The 15,630-nt window shown below is 33.0% G+C and overlaps 1 protein-coding gene across 3 annotated transcripts in view; it reads right to left on the bottom strand.

Annotated features, from left to right (window-relative positions):
• LOC108688123 (rap1 GTPase-activating protein 1-like) overlaps positions 1-15,630 on the bottom strand; it is a 98,763-nt gene that overhangs the window by 33,795 nt on the left and 49,338 nt on the right. For 2 of the 3 annotated variants that reach the window (XM_018194235.1, XM_018194237.1), the window contains 2 exons: positions 15,217-15,325; positions 14,968-15,060 (listed from right to left, as the gene is read on the bottom strand). In XM_018194235.1, the coding sequence (XP_018049724.1) occupies positions 14,968-15,060; positions 15,217-15,325 (202 nt within the window). Of the gene's footprint in view, positions 1-5,965; positions 7,001-14,967; positions 15,061-15,216; positions 15,326-15,630 lie in introns of those variants that run through there. The other variant, XM_018194236.1, reaches the window with a different exon arrangement.

Genomic DNA, 15,630 nt, shown 5'->3' with positions numbered 1-15,630 from the left:
TATATATATATATACATACAATTTTTTTAAAATGTAGATATACCATTTAAATTTAAAATAATTTTACAATAGAAAATTTAATTTCAGGAAATTCTTAATTATGATTTCATTTTTATCTCGTATCTTATATATATGTTTCCTCGCCTTGAGCTCTCTTCTCAATATTGAATATATTTACACCGTAATTATGCTTGTCGCAAAAGTCATTAGCACTATCTCGCACTAATTAAGATTGTATTATCATTTATTTCTCTGATTCACTTGTATCATTTCATTACATATTCTCGGTTGTAAGGAATCATTTCCCGGTCCTAGTATGCATACAAAAGAATTTATTTCAACATTTTGAAAGAAGCCCTTTCTCTGAGCGACACCCTATATGGACGTTCGTCGGTGGTGTATCGTTAGCAACGTTAACCGACTAAAATCTTCCTTCGATTGCGCATTCGTACGAGTTCGTACAAGCCTGCTTTGGCTTCGGACCTTATATGTCAAAACGAGGAGAGGAAGACAGAGGGAAAGAGAAAGAAAGAATGGGAGACACACAAACAGCTGTGCGGCCTCTTTTGCGGAGCGACTTTTAAAACGGTTGCTCGTTCGCCCAGTTATCGTCTTTCGGTTACGAGAAAATGTTTCTTCGCGTGGCACGTAATTTCGAGTCTATTCTTAACAGTGTCGCGTTCGCGTCAAATCACATCATATCGCTCGCCTTTATTTCGGATCTGAATTGCGTTTTCCCGCTCGAAAATATTATACGAGATAGAGAAACAATGAGAAAATTTCCGTGACGCGACTAAAGACTTTCGAAGACGCGACAGATGAATTCCCCACAATGACCGTCGCTCGATAGAACGAAGCTATGACATAACGATAAGAGAGAGTATGCCATCGAAAGACAGAAAAAGGAGAGATGAGTCAGAGTATACACGGATACATCTAAATCTTTAGTAATGATTTGAAAGACGCAGCGAAATCGTTGTTTCTCTGCCGTACATGTCTGACGTATCTGAGATCGAGCACTCCGTTAATTGTATAAGTAATCACACACGTGCTATTATGAAAGTTTTAAAGGCGCATATATCAAAATCCTCAAGCAAAGTTTTCTTTCGAGCATGCTATGAATACATCTTTTTAAAAATTTGACATCTCAAGGTAAAGTGCTTTAATGATTATATAAATTATGATGACATATGTAAAGACACGAAAATTTTTTTGTCAAAAACTATCGGCAATATATACTTCATTATTTCTGCATAAGAATCTTTCAATTAAGAACCTACTGTCTTTGTTAGTTTCTAATTTCCCTATTTATCTCCATATATATTATCAGAGATTCTTAATTTCTCAATGAAAACATTTTAGATCATTGCGTGCGATTCTCGTTCAATTTAATGTCCGCAACAGCCGCAACAGTCGATTATGAATTTCACGATGAGGTTAGGAACAAAAAAAGGAAAGAACGACTGAAAGAAATCGATTGCGCATAATTAATTAAATTTCGCAGGAGAGTAGCCAGCACTAGTCATCCGACAAGAGTAATTCTTGACCTATCGGAGTTTAGTGCAACGTTTTTTGCGGGGAATTAAAATGCCTATTGTCGAGCACGTGCTTACTGGAGATCGCATTTAACTCATCGATCGAGCGTGAGCGCTGCGATTCTTTGAACGTACACTAGCTGCGTTCAGCAAAGAAAATCAGTGATTCTTTAATATAATTGGTTTGCTCTAGCTCTCGAAGAACTAAAGGCAAAAACCAATCATATTAAAGAATCATTAAGCGCTAATTGATTAATATTTTTTGCCGAATAATTATGCAGCTAATAATTATGTCTAATATGTGCGCGACAATCAACGCAGTTATCATTGCGATTTTTAAAAGATGGAATCGCGAAACATTAAAATAACCACGACCCGTTTATGTAAATGTTAGTTGAAAAAGGAATTTATTTCCCGTTACCTTTCAATTTTTGCTGTAAATAGACCTTTTTTATTATGTCCTTATGTCCTTTTTTTCTACCAATGTCTATTAATTTTAATTTAGTCTTTATTTTTTTCTAATTCTTAAGACTAGAGAGAAAAAGATAAAAAAAAATTAATCCGAGATTAAAATCAATTTGAATGGAATCAAAAATCATTAGAAGGTGGTGCAATAGACTTTATATCAGAATCGAGAAAAGTTAAGTAAATGTTTAACTTTTTTCAATTTTGATATAAAGTCCATTGCATTACTTCCTAATTTTACGCCTACTTTAATCCTGCAAAAGAATTTTTGATTCCATTCAGTCAATTCGGAGATTTTTATACGACTGTAATTCGATAATATCGATATAAGTTGATCACTCCAATATTCTTAAGGGGATCTAAAGTTGTTTGTATTACCGACTAAACCATATAATTTTTGTATAACAATTACTTTTTTCTTTTCTTACTGATTTGAAAATCCTGCAGGATTAAAGTATACACATTAATACGTGTCTGTGAGATGGAATCTATACTGAAACGACAAAAAATTTCGAAATTGAAACCTTTACCATTTCTTAGTCTATGACGCTTCAGAGTCACGTCGACAACACTTGCTTCATATAAAAGCTGTACAATCTGTACTTATGAAATAGTAGTCCACAGACTAGTAGTTTGCATGGCACAGTGTGAAATTAAAATTGGACTTAGATATCTAATTAAAACATAATTATTATACGAAAATTAATTTGTATATGTGACGTTCATGAGTGAGATATTGATGTACTAATGTGTCAATGACACGTAAATCGTCTAATGTGTAAATGCTACTTTCAATATAACTAATCGTCTTTAGGATCTCCTTAACATGATTGACAACTGGCGATTAAAACAATTTATAGCAGATGACTTGTTGTAGTGCTTCTACACTATTCATGTTAAATCCGAGCAATGGTTGGTATTTATTTAAAAAAGAAAAACATATTTGCGCACAATTCCGCATATAGAGCTATCGCCTGCTTCTTTCTCTCTTTCTCTTTCGTCTTATAAAAAGAAATGATGCACGTGCGGAAACCGCGAGGAGATTGCTTGTGGGAAAATAGAATTTTTTTTTAAGAACATATAACGGAACATGCTAAGAAAATGAACGGACTACTACTAGGCCGAAGTTACAGTTAATGCTCTCATTTTGCGATGCGATATCTTTCTTCTACTTCTTCTTCTTGTCCTTTACAACGTCACACTACTTTTTTGTCACAGCTTTGTTACCAGCATTCTTAGACACGTAAAGAAAAGAAGCCGCTATAATTTTCTCATTTTTAAAACGAGAGTGGCGTCTCGTATTGAAAAACGAATTCACATTCCTTCGATGAAAATGGAGGTTGTAAATATTCAAAGTACTGAATGTCCGATGTATCTGAATTTCGCGCGCATATATTGTATTATATATACCGTATACTATATATTTTTATATTCTACATATTTCGTTATAATAAATAAGGGAGACCGGGGCTCGTTGGCATAAGAGGATTGGCATTGCGTTCTATTTATGATGAAGGAAACAATGGAAAAGTTACTGCAAAATATTTTTTTTACAACACAAATACTTCTCCTTAAATTTCATTTAAATCAAACAAGTATTATACAATAGAAAAAGAAAAAAGTCTGATTTAAGAGCAGTAAGTAAATTTATGAGCATTTCATAATTTCATATTAATGTCCTTCTGCTGGAAAAATCTAAGCGATCTATATTATAGATTATTAGTTAAAAGAACAGTATCTGTTAATATGCAATATATTTTTTGAGTAACAATGATAATTTAATAATAAAATGATCAGACGTGTGCAGGGATGGGACGTTGGCTCATATCATAAGAAGAGTTTGAGTTAACGCTGTACCGCACGTGTGAACATTCAATTACAATTTAACTCTGACAAAACACTTTACATTTATAAAATTTATATATTAAAACAAGATAGAATTAAAATAATTTACACTAGTTTTTCTGTAACAACATTTTATTATTTGATCACATTACAAAATAACTTTGAAAGATACGTTTTACTAAGAACTATATATCTACTATTTAATTTTTATTTCTATTACTTTTTTTATTACGTTTTTGTTAAGTTAATGTAGAGTTTATTATAGAGGCAATTTATACTGCAATATGTATCAATTTACCTCACATATGAAAGTTAACTAGAATGCAGCATTTCTGTATTTCATTCATTCATGTATTTCATTGCAAAAAAACCATACAGTGTATAGAACTATACTACAGTATATTACTGATATGAAAAAGGTAAAAAGTAGAAAAAGGTTCTCTCTATCATATTGATATATTTTAATCATAATAATTAATCGTTTAAAAAATCTAATGCCGTAATTGTGAAAACTGTGCCAACAACATCCGATCTCCTCTATATAACTTCGTTTACAACGTACAATATACATATATATATATATATATGTATATTTTCATTGCTGATATACGTATCGAAAACTCTTCTATTTTATTGGGTTGTCCGGGAAGTTCGTGCCGATTTTGAAGGAAAATTGAAACGCAGAAGATTTAAATTTTAGTATACATTTATTAAATTATATAGGTTAGTCGGCACGAACTTTCCGGACAACCTAATATATAGCAAAAAATTTAATAGGCTATCTATTTTGATACTTAACTTTTAAAATTTGTTAAATTGTTCAAAATAATTATCTGTAAAAGAATTATCATTCAATCGAAAGACGTTCATAAAAAAAAAAGAAAACATCATCGTGTTATACTATAATTCTTTACTATTCTTAATCTAATGCTATATTCGTACGTAATTTATGTCTGCAATTTACCACATAATCTTAATTTTTTATAATGCTTGTTTACTTTTGATAATTTTAATGTATCAAGAGAGAATTTACTGACAATATAATCATGCACAATAATTCTCAATATTTTAAATATTAAATTCAATTAATTCTTATATATATGATAAAACGATCACGAATAAATTATAAATACTGTTTTATAGTTCTGACACTTCATGATTTTTCAAATCAACAGCACAACATTGTTATAAACTCGTTTATAATTACGGTGATCATATTTTCTTAAGGAGAATAAAGGACAAATTTAAAAATATTAGGACTTTGTTCCTATATGTTTTCAAATCAATTTGTAATTGTCAAAAATCTGTGGATTATACAATTTTATTGGACAGCGTAAATAAATTGCACAGTTTTCTGATAGTTTGAAATGCTACTTCTGCATGATTCGACTGTATTGGAACAAATCTTTGAAATAACAAAAGAAATAACAAAATAACTTCGAAATAATAAAAAATGAAAACAATTGTAGTTTGAATAAATTTAATTTTAAAAATTAAGATAAAAAATTAATAAAAACAAATTGTATTTATATGTATGAAACTGTAAAATATTTTCCGTAAAAATTGCTCATTAATATTAAACATTAGAACGCTAGTAAAAAAAGAACTCGGAAAAGAATTTCCCGTAAAATAAAGGACAGTAAAGGACAATATTAGAAAATAAAGGATAAAAAATCGAGTTTTGAAGAAACAAATAAGTTTAAAGGACAACTATCTAAAATAAAGGACTTTACAATAAAGATATGGTCAACAATAAAGGTATTTGTAATTCATGTTTAGAACAAAGACATTTTTTTAACTGTTTCTTTTCGAACAGTTTAGATCTGATCTTATCATTTGAATTTGATGTCATATTTAGTATTAATGACTAAAGCAAACTCAGTTAAATCGAAATATTGTAATTTAAATCCATATTTCTTAATTATTTGACATTCTTATATTGCTCGTTCTCTTGGTCTTTCAATTCTTTTCATTTATAAATTTAATTAACATTAATTTTGAAATTTTATATTTCAAAAATCGAAACACCGAAAAAAATCTGTTCGCCTCAGATGTCGACTTATCTAAGTGGACGCATCGGTGTTGCATTCTTGAGACTTGAAAGTGGGGGAGCGACTTACCTGCGACAAGAGCTTTGGGAAAGTGTGCGCGTGACTGTTGTGTCCGGTTGGTCGCTCCGCTCTCTGTTGTTGCTGTTCCTGTTGTTGCTGCGCCGCAGCCTCCGATCTGAGATCGTGCCTCCATCTCAATACCCCCATCATAACGTGCGGTCACGATAAAAACCGCCGTTTAAAAAAATCCACTTCTTCCGATTGATCGACGTTGCGCTCGAATTCACAGCCAACTTCACCTCATTCAATGATACTCTACGTCTATGTTATTGCTTTCGGTCTGAATTCGTCGGGCTTGAGATCTCGGATCCCGTCCGAGTTTCGTACCTTCTGAACAGTTAGAGGATTTATTTTTTGCCTTGTGAACACAAATCTTCTCCAGAACGTGCTTGTTATTTTATTAGCCGTCTGTTTTGAAAAGAACTCCGACCGGTCAAGCGTGAAGTCGTCAGCTGTATGGACCGGCGATATCTTGAGACTGACTTAACATGTATAGAATTCAACTCCGGTCTTTGGTACGTGCTAACGCTTCTCGATAAAATTACGAAGAAAGCGTCGATTGCATTCTACACCGATTCAAAGCGGTGCGTTTTTCATGATGTAAAATCCTCTCGATGACGCACTGTCTATCTTGTGAAAAAAAGACGATTCCAAAAAACGTAGAATTTTAGAGTGTCCTATCGGATCTGAATGCGGACGCCGTTGTCCAGCGCCGATAATCTTCGTCGCTGATCATGCTGGCTGTCATTTCGCGTCGACCGCTCCGAATTTCGCACTCCCGAAACAACCTGTTTTCCCCTCTCTTCTTCTCTCTTATTTTATTTTACGCCGCAGCTTTCGAGAAAACGTCGCGATGTTAGTGCCGTTAGTGGGCGACGCGAGGCTCACGGAGCGAGGTCGGAATAGAAAGTCAGCGATCATGCAAGAAAATCACGCGACATCTTACAAGGTGCAACGCGCGTGAGCGACTGCACGCGAGACTCGAGAGGACAACGCGCGAAACGGGACGGTACTCGGAATGACACCACGTGACCTCGCACTGCGAGTACGAAGACGCGACTGGACGCGACTAGCAGCGAACGGCGAGCACGCTCGCCGTCTCTCAGTGCCGGATGGAGAGGAGCCTAAGGGAAGGGGACACACGACATTAACAAGAAAAAAAAATCTTGAACTGTATACTGGAGGAAACCGGAGCAAATTTCTTATGTTCCCACCCATCGAAAGAAATGCCTCTGAATGAAATAAAATTCTATCACATTTACAGCTTTCCCCGAATAAAGAAGTAAATCTTGTCTTTTCGCTGTTTCTATTGAAAGTGTCATCGATTTGTTCCAAATTCAAACTTCAACCATTTGAAATATTCGTGGAAGATCATTTATTCGTGATGCGCTAAGAGTCTCCAACATGTTATATGTATATCGCCGTCATTAGGATTATAAATCGTTTTCTGAGACTTTCATCTGAGAATATGAAACAGAAAGGAATACGTATTTCTCTCCCACGTGTTGTTTCTATACATTCTCTCACGTACTCCTCTTCGATTTCAAGCGATTATTTTCTAGGCGTCAAGCGAACAAATGACGATGACAATAAAGGGTGCCTTCCACCTATTCTACATCCGTCATTGCGTCGTACTCGGCGCCATACCCCCCGTCTCGCCCGACTGTTCTAACTATGCCCTCTTCACCCATGGCGCATCGGTCTGTCGTTCTTAAAACTCCCACCATCGGACCGCAAACGTTGCCATGGTCGCCATCGAGCGCGTAAACTCTTCCTGAAACCGCGCGCTCTTGTCTAGTCGTAACTATTCCCAATCAATTAGGTCAGATCGTGCTCTTCGACATTTTACGGTTGTTCACACAGCGGATTTTATATTTTCCGACCGGTTGAACTCGGCGACTGGTGCCACGTGAAGGTTCCGAAAATTTCGAAGAGACAAGTTGGTATAACACAAAATCTTTTCTTCGCAGAAACTTTTGTCACCTGAATAATTACTATCTATCGTGATTCGTATTACATAAATCAACGTAGGAATTTTTTTTGTATAAATATATTTTTGCAAAAAAATTCTTATGTTGATTTATGTACGAATTACTGAAAGAAAATATTGGTTGCTGCAGCAAATTAGATGATTATATATGGCATTTTTAATTGATTGCAACAGCCAATTTTTGCTGCAGCCAATTGTTTGTTGTGTTAATCTATCAGCAATGTCAATATAAGATTTCGATTGGCTAAAGCAACCAAAAATTGATTGCTACAGCCAATTAAAAATGCTATGTCATATTTAACCGTCTAATTTACTGTAGCAACCAATCTTTTCTTTCAGTGCGTAAATACTAATTACACAAGTCGCACACTGAACCAAAACTGTACGTAAATGCAATATTCATTGAAATTATAAAAAAATAATGAAATTGATCCAATGAATTCTCATAATGGTTTAGATTATGAAATTATTATTAGAATTCATTGTAACAATAAATATATAATTACATAAATGAATCCAGTTATTGTATCAATGAATTAACTACATTAAGTCAGATATTGATTAATGATCATTCATTGGATAAAAAATAACCAAAAATTTTTTTCAGTGCATGTAGTTAATTAAATATAATTAAAAAAATCAAAACTGTAAATTTTTTCGAATGTGTCATACATGACGAACCAAAATTTATTTTATTAACTAGACCGCTTATACTTATTAATCCTGACAACTGTCATTCACAAGAAATTTTAAATATCCTTCTTATTTGTATTACAAAAGTGTAAATTTTAATAGGAAATAACGATCTCTAGTAACGCAGTTCTGACTATAACACAGACTGTATGACAAACTCGATGCTTCTAGATCGAAATTAGTTCGCATACACCAGCTTTTCAAGAGCAAAGTGAGCCTTTAACATCCGCATGGTAACGACAGGTGGTGCGGAAGGTGAAACCAAGAGGAAACGTAAGTTTGTGGCGAGAACCGAGGGGAGAAAACCAGAGGGAAAGAGAAAGAAGGGGAGAAAGAGAAAGAGAGAACGAGAGATACCGGATATCCTTTCGTGGTTGACTTATTTCGTTGTCGACGAGGCTTCCCGTTTCTTTGTGTCCACGCCTCTTTGTTTCGTTATTTTGTTCAATTTCCTGCGCCCAAAAATTCGAAAGCATCACACTGTTCATCCACCCCCTCCCTCATTATTTAAATACGTGACGTAAAAAAGTTATGAACCTCGCGAGATAGATATTCTCTCAATGGTAACGATCAATCGTACAAGGATTTTCTCTTAAAAAAAAGAATTCAAAGTACTAAATCGATAAAAATAATCGTTCATGAGTCGAACGATATTGCAGTCACTCACGCTAATAATAGCGAATGGATCGAATCGAAGAATGAATCAAATTAGAAGAATAGTAGGAATTATAGGTTGAATTGGTTTAATGAACAAATCGAATGCTACACTTGAAACTCGCTCATTGAACCGATTCTATAGATTAACCTCGTTTAAGAGATAAAATGTGTAATTATACTGATGTTGCGATAATTATGCTGAATGCCAGGAAGTAATTAACGCTTGGAAGCGTAGTAGTTACGATACGTAATAATCTTTTATTGAGCGAAAGATTAGTTGAAACTCGAGAAAAGCTGATAGCCGAAAATGGATGAGCGTATAGCGGATATCGATATTGGAACTTTTTTTCACAATATAGAGTTCAGTTAATAGATAACGAGTAGATTAACAAGCTGTAAGCAGCTGCAGTCTATGAAATAGTTATCGACAGGATATGGTTTAACGTAACGATTCGATTTTTATGATGTATAGTTATCAGTCAACCTTATTTTTTGTATTTACTCCTCACGTTCGTTGATTAGTTCACAAAGAGCACAATGATTAGGTACTTTTTATGGAAGCAAAGACCTGTGACATGAAATCTGCGATCTTCACGGCCACTGCACAGAGGGCGAAGATCATACAAATCTGAAAATCTTCCCGGCCATTTGGCCAGAATACGATGGTTCGAACTTCCGGTGCGTTTACCTGACCGACCGGAAGCGACGCCGTCCTCTCTATCTCACCCTTTGCGCTAGCGTGTCTCGTTTTATCGCGTTGCGCGAAATTAGCGATGCGTTTCGGAGAGTTTCGGTTCACGTATGCTGAACCATATAATTATTTACTACTTAAAGAATGCTTGGTTCCCATAAAGATTAACAAATATGCCGTTTAAAGTAGCATAGTAAAAAACGATAGACAATTTGTTTCTATTGTTAACAAGGCAAAAAGTTCTTCTCTTTCTTTCTTTAATGAAATTTATCTTGAATAAATCAGTAACAAAATAATCTCTCGATACTAATATCTTAATCATAATTATTACATAAATAATTAATCATGTTACTCTCTCGATTTCTTAAAACGAAATACAAATAATCATAACAATAATAGAACCATAATTAAACTCCCTCTTAATATGATGTTATTTGTTTCACAGTTCAAAAGGAATATATACTCAAATACAAGAATTTTGAAGAGTTAGAATTGTTTAACTCTTATTAAGAAATAAATAAATAATGAGTTTTAGCTTTCGTGTTCTGCTTCAGTTGTACGCTATATTATGGATCGTATTATTTATATTATTGTTCTTAAATTAACTTTTTTTATTCCCACTTTTTGTCAAATGAGAGAGAGAGAGAGAGAGGATCGTAGATTTATTCAAACTAAACGACTGTAAGAGTTAGGGGCTCTGCACAATAAAAGGAACAGAGAATAAGAATTTCAACCTAGAAATCATGTATTGTGAATACACAGTTTCTGATAGATTGAAATTCTTATTCTCTATTCTCTATTCCCTGTTCCTTTTATTGTGCGCAGCCCCTTATTCTTGCGAAATCGAAAATTACAAAGTAACAGAATCCTTCCGCCATCTAACGGCAGCTTCATAAAACATCTTTTCCATTAAAGGGATCCTAAAGTCATCTGTTTGACCGACTAAATAACACAATAACTTTTCAAAAATTAAAAAAATTAATTAAGACAATTCACAGGCTCTTAATATTTAAAATACATAAATATTAATAATAAAAAAAAGACGCAATGTAGTTGATATTAAGTGATATACAGCTCAATCTTTTTAATGAAAATGTTGTTTATTTACAAAAACAAATATCTTGCACTTGCAAGCTTTGATTGCTTAAGCTCTAACAAGGATTTTCTTCTAAAAGTTATTTCAAATTTTTGTTTTCAATTTTTTTTTTATTGTCCAGGACAACCGTTCTTTATCTTGGAAATTGAAATTGCTATCCTAAAACTTTTAAAACCGCTTTTTACATACTATAATTACACACGATTTAACATTGTTCTCTTATCGACTCTGCCTAGGTAAATCAAACCGATAAGTTAGGACTACTGCTAAGGCGACAGGACCACTATGTGTACACCGCTGATAACATGTCTCTGATTATCCCGATGAATGCGATCTACATTATCGACAGCAAAAAAAACATTCACCGATCAGGGTATCTATTAATGGAACATGGCATGAATTCTGATCGAAATTATTCCGTTTTCCCTGGAGAATAGAAATCTAGAGAATAATTGAATAATTTCGATTGGAATTCCATTCCGATTTGTTCCATGATGGATGCTCAGAAAGAGATATGATGTAAACACAATAAGAGAAAAAGAAAAGCGAGTTAAAAGAAGTGAACGTTTCTCACGACATTGTGGGATAGCATGTGACACGCAGATGATTAAAACTCGTATGTCGAAATCCGGATCGCAATTCCACCAGTGAGAAAAAAGCGAGAGGCTCGCAATATTCTTTAATTCTCATACGCGCAACTTCCTGCAGATGTAACTTTTTTTTCTCTTTGCTTTGTTATTCACGATTTTTTTTTTCTCTTGTCTTTTCTTACGAATGTAAAAATTACTTGATTTCTTCGATCGAAAGAGAAAATCCGATTTAGCAATGTGACTGACTAAATTAAAGGGATGCTGCAGTTGTTCTGTTTTACCGATCAAATGTGACTTACGTACGGTTTGCAAACTTATAATTTACGAGACATCGACACATCAATATCGCATACAAATTTGTAAAATATTTTTGTTTTTTTAGAAATTAAACAAAAATTAAAAAAATAACTTCCTAATCATCGATGTTACAAGGTCACTAATAATTAAAAAAATCTTAAAATAAAGAAACTTCAACAATATCAATAGACCAAATTCTTTAATTTCGAACTAAAATTTCGATAATAGTGATATCTTTTAATTCAATTCTTTATATTATCGCTCTGTTTTACTCAAACGCGTATACATCTATCCTTATCTAATATATTGCATCATATTGCATCCCTATATTTTGCAAGATTTTACTGCTATATATAATATTACTCATTTTTATCACTCTATATCTTCATTTTTTTATTTTTTATGAAATATAATTCTAAACAAGACTTTTCTTTTAAACTTTTAATCTTAGTTTCAATTGTACGATATTGTCAGTGCATTGTCTCTATATGACGAGGCTATCTTATTTTATACATGTAAACTGTAGAATTGTTTTAAGTAACATAACGACGTAAGTCACATAACGACGTGTCAAAAATAAGTGTATTTTTAATTTTTGTTTGTTTTTCGTACAAAGTTGATGTTTGTGCGTATTTTAATTGTGTATAAAAATTTTACAATTATGTAAAAATTCAAAGATATTTTAGAATTACGAAAGCGGTAATTCCCTTCATTTAAGGATCTTTCTTAATATGCAAATCTTAGATTGGTATTCATAGTTGGATCTTATATTTAAGACTATCTTAAGTACAGTCTTAAGATGTCATGAATCAATCAGAGAGTCCTATTAGTATCTTAAGACATTACTTGAGACTAAGAAGGTCTTAAAATAAGAACGGATTATGAATACCCATAGCATTTTCAACTCTTTTAATTAATTTTGGAAATCTTATTGCTATTAATGTTCCGTTTCTCATTGATATTAAAACACTAGTATTTTTTTTTTAAGTTAATCATTCTTCCAGCATTTACGATTGAAAGAAGAGAACATGTACTTTTTTCTGTATCATCCCGTAGAATTTGTTCTGCGGTGTCATTCTATCCCGTTCAATCAATTACCGAGAAACCGGCAACCCGACACGAAGATGAGCACGTCTCTTCTTTCTCTCGTTCACTCTCTCCACTTCCCTTTTTACTTATCACCATTTCGACTAAATAAAAAGGGACAAATATGTTTCTTGTGTCGTACTGATTTACATCTGCGACTGGTGTAATGCCCATTCTAGTGAAGGAAAAGACATGATACGGGATCCAATGCGTAGTTCTGTCTGATTGCAGGAAATCCTGAGAAGAAATACGAAAATACATGCTATTTGAACCATAATAGATTTTACATAAAGTTTTGTAATTAAAATATTATCTTTGACTTATACTATGTTCACTATGTCAGTTGAAGCAATATTTTGCTTAAAACGAAAAATAATTATTTTTTTCAAAAAATTTCTTTGTGAAAAAAAGAACGCCATTGATGCATGATTGGACGATTCGTTTTAACTTTTTCTGTCCCTGTTCTGCAGACAGCCGTGACGGATCGCGTTGTTCATTCATTCTCAGTCTTTTCCCATCTCCTTTTTTTCGCATCGTTGTCCATTCATCTACGGCTCCTTATAGAGTGTGGACAATGTCATGCGACATTTACGCGCAAGAAAAAAATTGAAAATAATCGAACGGATGATTTTAGAAAAAAGACATTATTTCTTTTTTTTTACAAAAAAATTTTTTGAAAAAATAATTATTTTAAGCAAAACATTGCGAAAATAGTATAATATAGTTCAAAGATAATACTTTAATTACAAAACTTTGTGTAAAATCTATTATGATCCAAATGTCTTCGTAGTATTTCTTCTCAGGATTTCTTTCTATGTTCCAATACAAGTAATAGTATCTTTAATATTTCTAAAAAAAGTAATAATATCAAAAAGTACACAAGAGATTGAACCAATTAAAATCAAATTTATACACATTATATATAACTTAATCCAATCCAAATGGTAGTTTTGTGTTGCCATTCTTGTTCCAATTCAAGTAATATTTTTTTATTTCAATTCAAATGTCAAAGATTTAATACAAAAAAACTTAGCACTGCTAGAATTTAAATGTAAAATATTCACAATCATGTTACATTAAGACATGTTAACTAGTAAGCAGCATCAAACTTTTTGCGTTAAATATTTTTAACGTTTGAGATGAAACAAAAAAAATATTACTATTTAGGTTGAAATAAAAATATTTTTGAAATTACGAAGATACGTATTACTTGTGTTCTCATTTTCTTGCCTTCAACTGATATATGCACTGGCATCTTTTTTCATTTTTTTCATTTATCCTTTCGTCTCTTTCTTTAAAAGTTTGCAAAATAAATATTTATTCTTGTCTCTGTATCGTTTTCACAAAGTAATATAACGATTTATGTATGTATGGAATGATTACATAGTAGATTAGGTATTAGATATGCTTGAAATATTGATTGCGATATTGGAACAGTTATCAATATCATTTCACAACGCTGGAAAACTAAATCGACCGTGAAAGCGTGAGACAAAAGTGTAATGTCCTAAATTTGACTCAACTTTCATGAGACTTTCAACTCGTTAAATTATAGTTAAATACGTGAAATTAGATAACGAGGGACCAGCAATTCCGTTCTTTTAGTACATACGGACACTGGTATGTAATGGTTAACTTAAGTAAATGTTACATTGGAGAAAGTCATTTTAAATGAAAATAAAAACATGTTGGTTCTTAAATGCATACTTTATATTTTTATAAATATATGACGTTATTATAGTCGATCATTTTAAAGAAAGTCTTATTTCAAAAAGATAATTTTGGTTTTCCAGATGATTTATAAAAGCCCACATTTTTTTTTCTAAAACATTTCGATTTTCTTGACAATTTACAGCGTCATTTGCACACATATTTATGTACTTCAGTGCAAATACGAATCTTATGACATACCTGAGAGAAGTATGATGGCAAAACACAGCGTTGATCGTCGAGACGCGAACTTTGCACTCGCTCAAGTAACTCAAATAGATCCTGCGTCGTGCTCTGTAATAGATATTTCAAAATACATTTCCCTTTACTTCCCCTTCTGTTCTAATTCACAAAGCTACGTAATTAATTGTCGCAAATATATATCAATGGTCATATAACAGTATTAGCTCGTTCGTGGAAACATTCCATTAGTGTAATCGACAAACTTACCTTGATTTTCTCCGGATTTGTGCCCGATATGTCTTGCTTATCATCTTCCACGGTGGTAGGTCGCCGCGACTCAGACTCGCAGTATACAGGCTGTTCCAGTTGCTGCCTCCTGAAAAACAAGTGAGTCATGAACTGTTAGTAGCGTTAGTTCTTTCCACAGTTCTTTCGTAAATGGAGCATCAAGATTTACAGACGCCAAAATTATTGTTATGGCGACTAGCCACGATGACTCGTCTCGGAGCAATTTTAACGTTCACGTCGGCTCATAATTTTCTATGTTTTGTACTAGATATCCTTATGTCGCGATAATAAGGCTGATGAATCTGACTTGTATTGATTTGTTGTTCATATTAATACAATTAATATTATTAAGAAAAGAGCATAAAAACATAAATATCATATCTTTATTTCTTC

Source organism: Atta colombica, unplaced genomic scaffold (genome assembly GCF_001594045.1).
Source record: "Atta colombica isolate Treedump-2 unplaced genomic scaffold, Acol1.0 scaffold225, whole genome shotgun sequence".
NCBI classification, from domain to species: Eukaryota; Metazoa; Arthropoda; class Insecta; order Hymenoptera; family Formicidae; genus Atta; species Atta colombica.
Note: the sequence above shows the minus strand (reverse complement) of the source record. Positions and strands in the feature narration are given on the sequence as shown.